This window comes from Rhea americana, unplaced genomic scaffold (assembly GCF_003343005.1).
Source record: "Rhea americana isolate MKP2758 unplaced genomic scaffold, rheAme1 scaffold_0, whole genome shotgun sequence".
NCBI classification, from domain to species: Eukaryota; Metazoa; Chordata; class Aves; order Rheiformes; family Rheidae; genus Rhea; species Rhea americana.
This window is the reverse complement of record NW_028185037.1, coordinates 5,675,803-5,689,124: the sequence shown is the minus strand read 5'-3', so window position 1 is coordinate 5,689,124 and position 13,322 is coordinate 5,675,803. Positions and strand designations below refer to the sequence as shown.

At 37.2% G+C, this 13,322-nt stretch overlaps 1 protein-coding gene across 1 annotated transcript in view; it reads left to right on the top strand.

Moving 5' to 3' along the window:
• Positions 1-13,322, top strand: part of CPNE3 (copine 3) — a 34,153-nt gene that overhangs the window by 15,180 nt on the left and 5,651 nt on the right. Inside the window, exons 8-15 of the mRNA XM_085308668.1 lie at positions 4,070-4,168; positions 6,509-6,595; positions 7,197-7,256; positions 8,148-8,281; positions 8,698-8,752; positions 8,851-8,902; positions 9,326-9,459; positions 11,921-12,157. Coding sequence (XP_085164794.1) covers positions 4,070-4,168; positions 6,509-6,595; positions 7,197-7,256; positions 8,148-8,281; positions 8,698-8,752; positions 8,851-8,902; positions 9,326-9,459; positions 11,921-12,157 — 858 coding nt within the window. The remainder of the gene's footprint in view (positions 1-4,069; positions 4,169-6,508; positions 6,596-7,196; positions 7,257-8,147; positions 8,282-8,697; positions 8,753-8,850; positions 8,903-9,325; positions 9,460-11,920; positions 12,158-13,322) is intronic.

Sequence of the window (13,322 nt, the reverse complement as noted above, 5' to 3'; positions counted from 1 at the left end):
GTCTTTAACTATCTCCTGAACACGTGTTGCAGCTGCTGATCATCTTTCAGCCTCTTGCAACAGCGGTGCAATAAGCTCCAGTTAATTTAGCCATGAATGATAGARTAAAATTTGTGTGATGCTCCTGGTTGCTGCATACCACAGGAGAAAATTAATGATAATATGAATCATGAATCTTCTAGAATGAAGCACACTTACACTTGAAGTGAAGCATTACCTTTTAAGCAGTGAAGATTAAACACATGGCAATATGAACTTGTTTAGAAGGTTCATAGTAAGGTATCTTTCGCTGATACTTGACAGATACTCATTTTAAACAGAAGGCAAGCCCCTGCCTCACTCTCTGTTCATGTAATATCTTTCTGTTCAGAAAAGCATGTCAAAATGCAACTGTTTTCTAAGTAGCATATTTATTTGTCTATGTGAAGCTATTTACTCTCAAGTCTTTAGGCACCTGAGCTGAAATCTGGAATCTAAGTATCTTTATGGGCCTAGATCTTTACTTCCTCTTTCTCTTGTTCCTCTTCCCGAACAGTGGGGCCAGAAGGTAGGTTTTATCCCCTATACGGCAAGAATCAAGAACTTCATCATCTCAGGATCAGAGAACTCCTTCCTCCTTACTTGCCAATCATGTTTTCTTTTTTCTTTCTCTTTTTATTGAGCTCTGGAGAGAAATCTGGAAATCTGGATATTTTTAYGGAAAAGGCTCAAAAAGGACGAAAGTCTGTGCCCATTTCTCAGTCAGATAAGACTTTCTCTTGGCCATCTCTTAAACTGTGAGGGCACCTTGCTTATATCAGAGTATTGCAGTCATCTGGAAATGCTGCTCTTAGAGCTTGGATCTGTCTATTCACAGCAGCTAACAAGCAGCCTGGGCTGAATTCCTGGAATATAGCGTTTTCCACTCAGTTCTGTATGCTTTAAGTCCTGTAAATTTGACCTATGGTTTTTTTCTAGCCTATGAATGAGTCATGTTAGGGTTGAAGGCTGTGATGTTGACCGAGGCTGTTCTGAAACAGAGGTTCCTCTGTGCCCTTGGGATCCTGAGCCTCCTGAGAATTAGACCCTACGTGATTCAGTAGAACACTGGCTCAAGCAACTGGGATGTAAAGTGGGTTTGATAGGAAAGCTTAGGTCTCAAGTTCTGACTGAGTCAGCAGCAGTTTCTGTCAAGAAATCTTCTGTATGCAATTGGCAGGCTTCCTTCTCAAACATCTAGCTCAGAATACTTTCAAAAGCAGGCAGAAAGGAAGACAGAGCCCTTCTGTTCATAGCCCAGATCCCCAAAAACAAAATGTTTTCCCTTAAGAGCCCCTTGAACCGTTTTGTTCTGTTCTGTTGGCCTGGAAAGACTATATAGAGACCGAGGACCATCTACTCAAGCTATTTACCTTTCTCAAAAGATCTTAAATAAGGGTACACCATTAACTTTGCTACTCAGATAAAACTGAGGATCAAGCAGATCTGTGGTGTGATAGTTTTACTGGGGCTAGTCTCTAACACCTGTATTTCGAATCTTACCTTGAAATAATTGTGTTTCTTTTCAATGATTTTGTTCAGGAATTCCTTTAGTTTAGGAATGGAATTAAAGCTAAACAACCACTACACTAACTGTTATTCCTCTGTGAAAGGACAAATGAGAGCATGAGCTGCATGTGACAGATATTAGTTGTGTGGCTTGAGGCAGTCATGGAAAATGCTTAATAGCCACAGGAATGTGGGTGTCACAAGCACCTGTATAGATTAAAATACATAATTACAGAGCAGAGTAATGAACAACTTCACAAACCCAGAACCTCAGAAGCTGCTGCCCTTACTGCTTCTGTTCCTTTTACTTCTTTGTTCCTTTCTTTCTCTTTTCCCCAAAATAGCTGGGACAGCTCTTGCTTCTCCATATATTGTGGACATATTTTTTCTTTTTAGTAAAGAAACATGTYAACTATAGATCTTTGATTAAAATAATTCTGTTAAAATTGAGTGATTTTCAATTCTACTGTCATCCAAAACAAAATCATAGTACCTGACCAGATAGTCTAGGCTTTTAATCATGTCAGTTCTTTGGAATCCTACCTCAGAAGCATTTATTTCCAGAGGAAATCTGATTTTACTGGTAGTTGTGGGCTTGCAGGCAGTAGGCTGAGTTACAGCTTCTGGCATATCTTAACTTTGAAATCTGGGAACTATCACTTCAACATTAAAATGTAAATTAAGTTATATTATAATACTGTTGAACAGATAAACAGTGCTTTAACACGTTTATATGCACACAGTGGCGTACGAAATGGGTTATTTTTCATAGTAAGTAAAAACACTTACTGGCTTTTCCCTAATGAGTTGCTTTTCACCATCAAATGGCTTAGTTTGTGTATGCAGAGCAATACACAAACCAAGATAATACTATGTCTTCTGAATTTATATCTACATTTCTTGTGTGCTTGCAGTGAGTCAGTGAAGTTTTTGTGTGCTGAAAATGTGAGTGTCTCCTGGAGSAAGCATGCATAGTTCTTTTGAGGAAAGCATACATGCAATTTTATCACATTCCCTTGTGTTTTTGCCTGTCCAAGAGAACATATGTGGGAAAAAAAAGAGGAATATTTTTGTCTTGCCTGGACTAAATATTTGAAATGCAATATTGGAAATGTGTATTGGGTTAGATGGATCAAATATATCAAGCAAGACAAATTTTGACCCTTCARAAAAACCAGAAAAATAAATAACTGCTAATTTTGAACAAATACTGCTCTTGGTTCAGGAAATATCTTCAATTTTGAATTTCTGGTACTGAAGCACTCAGCTGAGTGTCTGATTGGCTTACTTTACAGCATTTGAAAGAATTTACATCATATCTGGCATGTTCATCAAATCTTTTGGTACTGTGGCTGCTTGTATGCGATTTAAGTTGATAATCTGTGCATGTGGTTGCATTTTATATATTTATTAGTGTATTCAAGATATTGTAGAAGCAGTGCCCACTGCAACATTTAGAGGCATGTTTCCCACAGAGTAGAACTGGGTACACATACTGTATACTTCATCATTACTGTTTCTTTCCAGAAACCTAGTTTCCCTTAGACGCTCCAGTATGTTGCAGTTATTCATTTTACTATATTATTCCTAAATGAAATGGGCAAGCAATACAAACTATTTTTCTTGAATATAGTATAATTTTCTTCAGAGTGGAAAAAAGGACATGAAGAGAGCTGTTCAGTTCATGTCATATATACTCAAGAAAAATTTTCTTAAGACTTAGTTTTGATTCCAAATAATGGGGAATTCCTACCTTGACTTATGATTGTTATTATTTTAATTTTTTTCTGTGATTTGATTAATTAAAGTAAGTTAACCAGCATGTCTGTCATACTAAAGTGAAATAAAATAAAGAAGTAGTATATTCTAGTGTAGTTAAATGCACAAATTTTTACTCAGAAGGGTAATTGGGGCGCATTTCTATTTTAAACTTTTTCTTCCTCCTTTGGCGAGCTGGGATGTTTAAAGATGAATTGGCTGAATAGTAAAACCTTAGTATTGAACGTTGAATATAGGAAGAGAGTTGTTTTAGTTAACGCATTCTGATCTATGAAGAGTGGCTCATAGAGGCTGTTTAAATTTGCTAATCTTAAGAAAATCTTATGTCTGATTTCATGTCTAGTTAAATGTTTTTCATACTTCTGAAAAATCAAGTCTYGTAATCCCTAATGACAATAAAAGACCTAGAGACAGATTCCCTACGCTCTCCCCCTCCCCTCCCGCACCTCATGCGTTTCAGCAGAATTGATGTTACCTACCTGAATGAGACCTTGTCCTGTGCACTGCTGAGTATTCGCAGCTCCCCTGGATTTCAGTGGAAGATCCAATCTGAAACTGGGTAGATTGACTTTTACCAAATTGCTGGCCTTTTGGATGCTTGTATCACTCTAAGCCTGTAGCACATGGGAAACTCCACAGTGTAAGAGATTCAGGAGTACTGTGTATATTTAGGTTTGTAAAATGCCTTAAAAATGACATTTTGATATTTATTACTTTGATAGGGGTGTTGCTGTTCCTAACACTGAATAATGGTTCGTTTTAGGTAGAGTGCTATGATTATGATGGTGATGGGTCTCATGATCTCATAGGAAGTTTTCAAACCACAATGTCAAAACTGAAGGAAGCATCTCGGTCCTCACCTGTAAGTCTTGCATAGTCTGAGCTGCTTATGTGTTTTTATTACGTTGTCTTTCTCATTTTGGAGCAAAACTTGCGTCACTGGGTTTGCCAGTACCTAAGTTGTGTTAGGCTACAACTTAAAATGCTAATATAGTTGAGGTAGACTTGGTATTTACATTATGAATTCATTATCCTAAGGTTAAGATCTTGGTTAGTTTTCAGTGTTACATGTGTAAATACCCAACTTCAGCCCAAATAAATTGCACAGATTTATAAAAATACAGAAATCAGAAAACACAAATCAGCAGAATAAAGAATGCAGTACAAATTTCACTGCAGTTAAAAGGACAAAGCTTGTAGTACTTCTGTCAGATTTTACTTAATCCTTATTTCAAGTGCAGCACTCATCGACTATAATGCGTACTTCAGTGAATACGAAAAACTTCAAGATTTAGCTACCACTGCACAGAAATCCACTTGATGTGTTACATTAGATGGCTCTTAAAGTAAAATTATTGTGTTTTTTCAATCATTAACAATTTGCAAACTTTTTAATTAAAAGGACTTAGATTTACAAGAGTGAAAGACAGCATAGCAACTTCAACAAAAAATCTCTATTTTATGGACTTATATACTGCTTAAATATTTCATGATCTTTTCCTTTAATTCTGTAAAATTTGAAAAATTGTTCACGCATTATGAATAGTGGGATATATCGAGTGCCTGCGTGTAGTTTTATAAGATCTTGAATGCTTAGTTTGTATTTGTACTAAATCATTAGTATCATAAACTGAATAAACCCTGGCAGAATTCTGTACATTCATATTTTCCAGCACAGATGTTTTTTGTTAGAACCACAACTGTAAGTACCTGTGCAGTGCAAAGCCTGATGTATAAAGACTCCCTGGGAATGCAAATGCCTGTTTTCATTTCCCCTAGAGATCTCATAATAGGTGATGTGTCTTGTGAATTTAAAGAAAATGTTTTTTAAGTTATAATCTTCATGTGCTGGTTTTCGAAATGCTTTAAGAAAGTTTCCATGAGAATCGTAGCTGTACCTGTTCAAAGTAACCTTCAGCTGTGTCAGTAGGATGGAGCAAAGATGTGCAATAACACAGATAAATAATGTGCTGCAGAATTCTTCTACTTTTAAAGGGAACTATTCTGTAATTCCACATGATCCAAGTCATTTGATAATGTCTTTAAAATGTTTCCAGTGCAAGTTAGAGTTTGACTTCATAGGCTGCAAGGGTGATCTCTAGTTACTCCCACAATTCTGACTTCTGCTACCCCTATGGGAAGTTCGGCACAGCTTCTCTGAAGTTACTTGAGGTGAGCATGGGTATGACTCTGTGTCCTCAGGATGTTGATCTACTTGTAAGACTGAAGTGAATGGGAAGCTTCTGGAGAATTACTGAGAATTTTTGTTCTCTTTCCTTTTAGGAAGTATTTATTTTCCCCAGGCTTTAAGTTCCCATCAAAGGATTATGAAATTTACTTGAAAAATTGTATGTGTTTGCTACATATTTGTGGCCAATATTATTGAGAACCTGAGCAATTGTTATAGTATGGAAAAAGTTACTGAAAGACAACTTCCATGAAATGGAAGCGATGCTGATTAGGTAGTAAAATATCCAGGAAATTCATTCAGTTCTTTTAGAAGGGCAAGGAAGAAACATACGGACTTCTCAGATGTTAACCTTATTGGTATGTTCTGTGCCTTTTTGCTCTTGAGATTAATGGCAAGATTGCTTTTTTAATCTTACTTTAACGTAAAACAAAGTAGGGCCTTTTTCTGACTCCAAGCTAGAAGGTGCATCTGGAATTCCTCTTTGAACTATTTACATACAAATAACATGCCATCATAACTGCGTGGTAGCAGTACTTTGTTACAGGCCCTAGCTAGCTCTTGATCCCAAATTTAGATTAAGGTGCTGGTTTAGTTTATGAAGCTGAATAACTGATTTTGGAAGACTTTGATATGTACCTTTTATTTTATTTGTTACTGCCACTGCTGCTTGGAGTTCTGTTGGTTTAGCTGAATCACTCTGCCTTTACAAAAGAGAAAGTTTTTAGCACAATCCTCGGAAAGAAAATGGTACAGAATTTCTTCATCTGGTTGAAATACACTTGTCTGAATAAAACTTTTTGTAAGCTTCTGGTAGAGAGAGGATTAACATTTTTCTCTGCTCTGATRATTTTTTTCCTTTCTGATTTTGAGTTTACTGAATTAACTTTTTTGACAGTGTAATAAACTGCACTTTTAATACCAGACAAAAGTATCAATCCTAGAACAAAGAATTTCTGAATGCATTGCATAAATGATATTTATTGTGTTTTTRTCTTTTTTGCATTCACATAGGTTGAATTTGAATGCATAAATGAAAAGAAAAGACAGAAGAAAAAAAGCTATAAAAACTCTGGCATTGTGAGCATTAAGCACTGTGAGGTCAGTAATATATTCTAGTATGACTGTTTATAAGTGTTCCGGTGAAAAAGCTCTGATCTAGTATGCCTTCACCCTCAAAATGTCTGCAACTGTAAAACGTCTGCAAGTTACAGACATAAAGAACATTTAATAGCCCTGATTTGTATAAGGAGACAGATTAATATTTGACAGTTAAAACAGTGTCTCTATCTCCCACTGTCCTCCCACTTCCTTGAAGTTGCTATTCATATGGCAAAAGTTGCTTACCAATTTTAAGGCCATTCTTGGAACCACTGAATTTCCAAACTCGCTATAGTATAGTGAGTTATAATCTGTTAAGTCTGTCTTAATATATTGTGTTAAAAATGATGATGTTTTTGGAGCTACTTTGTTATCTGCCTGTAATTTTGCTGAAGTCCTGATTCTGATGAGTTATGTGTATGATGCATACACTGTAAATACCCTCACTGCAGTGGTGGAGGGGTAAAACCTAGAGAGTAAAACCAGTGCTGTGCATTGATGTAATGACAGTACATCTGAGACCTCAAGAGTTGTTCCAATAACGCCTATTTTTCTCCTCTCTGAAAAAAGGTTAATTCCTGTCTTTAATTTTTATTTTTAGATCATAGTAGAATGCACATTCCTTGACTATATCATGGGTGGGTGCCAGCTGAATTTCACAGTAAGTTAATTATATATTACTATATATATTTATACAAAGCAGCTTTTAAATTTTTGGAGCAAGCTGAAATATGCTGTTGATGAGCTGTGCTCTTTATCTGATTACTATATCTTTTGTTCTGTAACATGGGAGGAAAGAGGGGGAGCCATTTTTCCAGAGTCCATCCAGTTTGTTTCCGAAAAATTATTTTTTTGCCCTTAGTACAAAGCTCTGAGCCTATAGTAATGTTTAGTAGGAACTGGCTGAGCTGTGTAGGTGGAGACCAAGGAGAAATTTACAATTCTCCGGTGATTAGATTTATTTTATGTTTCCTTTTCATAATTTTTTTTCCGTGCCTAAGATTTCTCTTTCAAACTTGATGGTGGTTTTCAAGGCCCTTTGCATAATGAAAGCAATACACAGAAGCCATGATATGGGATCTGTCCCTGAAGTTATTTAATTCATAAACCTAATGTGGCACAAGTAACGTTTCTTCACCTTAGCAGTGTGCTTTGTTATTGACCCAGAGAAAATGATCTCTTGAGATCAGAGAAAAAACTATTCTATGGTGTCTGGCTAATCTTATGAGTCTGAAGGTGTGTATGGTAAAAACAGAATGACATTAACTTCATAGCTATTGAAGAGCTGCCAAATCTGATGAATAGTTGAAAGATGAARGTCATTCCACGGCTTCTGAGGGATGTACAGCTTTTGATATTTTTGTAGTGGCATTGTTGCAAAAACGTTAATATTCCAAGAAACCTACATTTAAGTATTGTGCCTGCTAGATTTTTTTGTATTCCAGTAAACAGAGTTTTTAACACTTTCTTGGCTTTCACTTTAATTCTGCCTGAGATTAGAAGCATGGTTTCACCTCTAACAACAATTTGGAATAAACATTGCATTTGATAGGTGGGGATAGATTTTACAGGCTCCAATGGAGATCCTCGTTCCCCAGACTCTCTGCATTACCTCAGCCCTAATGGAGTTAATGAATACCTAACAGCCATTTGGTCGGTAGGAATGGTCATTCAAGACTATGATACGTAAGTTTTAATTTGTTGTTTTTTAAATGCATGTATGGTTTTGTGGTGACTTTTTAAAATAGGCCACAGTTTGGAAGATACCAACAAAAGTGTCAAAATGAAAGCTTTTGACCTGAATGAAGGGCTTCATAATCACTGTTCTACTTGTGTTTAACAGCAGACAAGCAGGGCTTTTAATCTGTGATGTATACAGCACATTAATTTAAATAAAGATTTGAATTCTTGTTGATTTGGTGTTGAAAGACTTTTTTTGGTCCTAGACATGTTTACAGAAGGAAATTTGCRCTTAATTTTCCTTCTTAGTTCTTAATAAACACCGTTTTTAATGATAGGCACTGATTAGCTCAATTTACTGAACTAYGATAACTTTTAAAGCAAAGCACTCACTTTATTTTCTTTTAAATTGCTTTTCTTAGAGATAAAATGTTCCCAGCCTTTGGATTTGGTGCACAGGTTCCTCCTTCCTTTCAGGTAATGGAATATGTAAATGCATTACATCAGATAATTAAAAGCATTACTTCAGGAGGAGATTGTATGTACCGACCTAATTGTCTTTCATGTATTGACAGGTGTCACATGAGTTCCCATTAAATTTTAACCCATCAAACCCATTCTGTAATGGTAAGTCTCAAAATTAACTTTTTCTAAAATGATACGAGGCAATGGATACCTGTGTGTTCCTGGCATCACTAACACAACTCTCAAATGATATTAATGATACTAATTTATGTTGGAAAAAAGTATATAACCTATTAGACTATAGGTGTGAGGGGATAAAAATATTTGAAAGGTGAATTGCGAAGCATATTGACATATTGATCTAATTAAATAGATAAGGAGTTTAATCGTGTCCTTTATCAAATACCTTTGTTATTAGAAGTAGTATTTGGTCTCTCTAATGATTCATGAAAGAAACGATTTGAACAGCTAGGGCATAGTACAGGTAAGCTGGGAACAGTTCTCTCATGTTGACATACCACTTCATTCTACTTCACTGATAATTTTAATATGAAAAATTAAGATGAACTTGTTTGTGTTCCCTAGGAATCCAAGGCATTGTTGATGCRTATCGAGCTTGTCTTCCTCAAGTGAGGTTATATGGGCCAACCAATTTTTCTCCAATTATAAATCATGTGGCAAGATTTGCTGCTGCAGCTACACAGCAGCAAACAGCATCTGTAAGTTCTTTACCATAGTGTGTGTGTTTTTGATATATTGAACTGTCCTTACTATAAAACTGTGTGCTGTATACATTTGCATTCATTATAACTTCTTCCCAACTACAAATCACATATGTGAGTTGCTAATCACATGAAGAATTAGCAAATTTGAAGACCAAGTTTTGACTACCTAAGCACTTGAATAGTAATCCATACAGGTTTAAGAAACMTAAACCAATATATGCCCTTAATCATTCAGCACAGCAAGGATTTCTCTCTTAYATATCAAAGAAAACTGGAAATAAAGTTAGCAGTTTTTACATATTAAAGTACTTGTGGAGAACAATTTGGAAAAGAGCTGTGGATTTTTATTCACAGAGAAGTCTGTAAGGYTTTTCCTTAGTAGTCCTAACGGTAGAATCACAGAATCAGTAAGGTTGGARGGGACCTCTGGAGATCATCTAGTCYAACCTCCCTGCTCAGCAGGGTCACCTAGGGCATCGTAGGCAGGGTTGCATCCAGGCAGGATTTGAATAYCTTCAGAGAAGGAGACTCCACAACCTCTCTGGGCAACMTGTGCCAGKGCTCCGTCACTCTCTCAGTCAAGAAATTCCCTCTCACGTTCAGGCAGAACTTCCTGTGCTTCAATTTCTGCCCATTGCCTCTTGTCCTGTCACACAGGGGCAACTGAAACGAGTTTGTCCMCGTCCCCTTGACACCCTCCCTTCRGGTACTTGTACACATTGATCAGATCCCCCCTCAGTCTTCTCTTCCCCAGGYTGAASAGGCCCAGCTCTCGCAGCCGTTCCTCATAGGGCAGGAGCTCCAGCCCTCTGATCATCTTCGTAGCCCTATGCTGGACTCTCTCCAGTAGCTCCATGTCTTGTGCTGGGGAGCCCATAACGGGACACAGTGCTCAAGATGAGGCCTCCCCAGGGCTGAGTAGAGGGGCAGGATCACCTCCCTCGACCTGCTGGCAACAGTCTTCCCAGCGCACCCCAGGATACCATTGGCCTTCTTGACCACAAGGGCACATTGCTGGCTCCTGGTCAGTCTGTCATCCACTAGCACTCCCAGGTCCTTCTCTGCAGAGCTGCTCTCCAGGTCAGCCCCCAGCTTGTACTGGTGCCTGGGGTTATTTTTCCCTAGGTGCAGGACCCTGCACCTAGCTAGTAACTGTAAACAATATTTATATTAGGACAGTAGCAGAAATCTTCTGTCCTTTTTGCTAGGCATATTACACCCACAAAAAGGATTTTTTTTTCTRCCTGAATGGGAATATTGAAGAAATTTTGCTGCCTTGCCATTTAATGTGTATCGTAGATGTTTTGATCTTGTTTTTCAATACTGGAGATAGAGATATAGGAGGAGAGAAATAAGTCCAACATGACRTGTGTTATCATGCTGCTGATCACAGCCTCTTGGTCAGGGTTACTTTGCAGTCATTCTTGCTAGAGTGAGGGAATGGTGTGGTAGGAAGAAATGAGCAAAGGTGGTACTTGYGTGCAGGAGAAGAAGAGGAAAAATAATTATTTTGGATGGGGGTAGGGGAAGCAAAGTACTGAAGTGGAAGGCTTCTAAGGATACTGGGAGTACCAGTGAAACTTAAATCCATGTTGCCTAGTAATCATCTGAAATGAACCAAGTGAAAGAAGACAAGAAATTCACAAAATATTTGATATTTTCTGAATTTTGTACTCCAGGTTTGTTGATATTTGTTCCAATCCAGAACAGAGGCAAACTTTTAGAAGCTCTGGCAGTAGGGTAGAAGCAGCTTGACTAAGTTACCAAAATACTACAAAGCAGCTTGACTAAGTTACCAGAATACTGCAAGGTGATTTCAGATGCCTTGCCAATTAACTTCAGAAAGCAACTAATATGCATGATTAAAAGAATTTGAACAGACAATTTCAAAATGGGAAACAATTAGCTATCTGTCTGTATACAGAGCTTTGTATTTCCATTGAAAACCTTCCCCGCATATCAGAGCCATAATTGTCCACGCTACCTGGGTTAAAMACTATTTTTGGAAGAAACCTGAATGGTTCCAGTGGTGTGAAAGTGATCATGCTCTATTTCAGTGCAAAAAGATGCATTTTAATCTATATTCAGTATTTTAGAAATGCAGTGAATAAATGAAGGCCTGTCTCATTYTGCTTGGTAGCACTATTTTGTTCTTCTGTTCCTAACTGAATGAAGTGAGGGGTATGACTTCTGGTCTGACAGACTAGGCAAGAAAAATTATTTTCATAGATGTGTTTTGTTCAAAACCTCAATAAACTGCTTTCTTCCTAGAGCAAATACTGGGAAGATGAATTAACTGTTGATTTGTTTTGGGGATTTGTAAGAGAGAAGAAGGGTAAGAGTAATTGCTTTTGGAAGATTTTTAGAAATGACTTTCTTGAAAGTTTGTTTAATGTTGCCTACATGTTATCTTGTTTATTTCTTTGTTGTAACACAGTGTTTATTGGTTTGACAGCAATATTTTATACTTCTGATCATAACGGATGGTGTAATAACAGATCTTGATCAGACACGAACTGCTATAGTTAATGCTTCAAAATTGCCCATGTCCATTATCATTGTTGGTGTTGGAGGAGCAGACTTCGATGCCATGGAGTTTCTGGATGGTGACAATGGAGTTCTTCGGTCCTCATCAGGAGAACCAGCTGTCAGAGACATTGTCCAGTTTGTGCCATTTAGGAAGTTCCAGAATGTAAGTAGTCTTAATTGTGTGCTTGATAAATATTGTGGAGGAATCATAGACTGTCATCCATACAGTTCTGAGCCATTGTAGGGTCCTTAAGATGAGCTTTGAAGTCTTAGATAGATCTTTATCAAATGCTTTAAAAAAAAGGGAGGGGAGAAGGAACAAAAGACTTCTTGGGCACCTGTAGAATTTCCAGTAGGTAAGCTGACTCAAGTTTAAAAGACTCCTTTGCACTACATTTCTGACCAGTTGTTGCAGGAGAATGACCTTTGTAAATCTCCCTCACACTTGCTTAAGCCTAAACAAATGGATACATTTTTATTTGAGAGGAAGGTGTCCCTGATTTTCTTCTTACAAAAAGGTATTTTTTTTATTGTGGACATGACCATTTGTAAATGTGGATTGGTGGCAACTGTATGTGTCAGTTTTTCAAGCAGTGTTAACGTTCTAGGCTAAACCAAGGAGGTGGTCATCATTAGAAATTGTGGGTGGCCACAACAATGGAATTAGGTTTCATTTTCATTAAAGCAAAGATAGCAAAAAGTGGAAGTGAAAAGAATGGAATTCCTATTTGCTGTACAACCCAGTAATATGTGCGCAGTCTCATACAGTCTGCCATTTAAATGTCACAGCTCTGAAAAAAGTTAATTTTTAAGAAAATTCAAAATTTCTTAAGAGGTAGGGAAAATAAGACCAACATAAACTACYTTGAAGATTCATAATTTTAGTATCAGTCATATTGTGTTCTAATTTTGTTGTTTCTTAATCTTAACCCAGTTAATAATACTTTTTATACTTTCTTGTCACTTTTGTTACAAATTTTTTTGTGTAATCTTGGTGTGACTCAGGCAGACTGAAAGAGGGGGGRGAGAGAGAGAGCAAAGTTAATACCAGCTATATTTACTGAATAATGCCCTTTGATATAGAATAACTAGCTTCATATTCAGTATAAAGCTATATATTCAAATGCTTTCCTAGAAAAAGGGAAATTTTTTGTTCAGTGGATACTTTGTCTTGCAATGAGTCTCTGCAGAGGACTTGCTGCGTAGCCATGGAATTACAGTGGATGAAAACTGGGGTCCAAGGTGACAGATGGTTAGACAAGCCGCTGAAGAGAAGTGTATTGACATGGCTAAGTTCCGTGTCTGCAGTGTATGTGACAAATACGTGT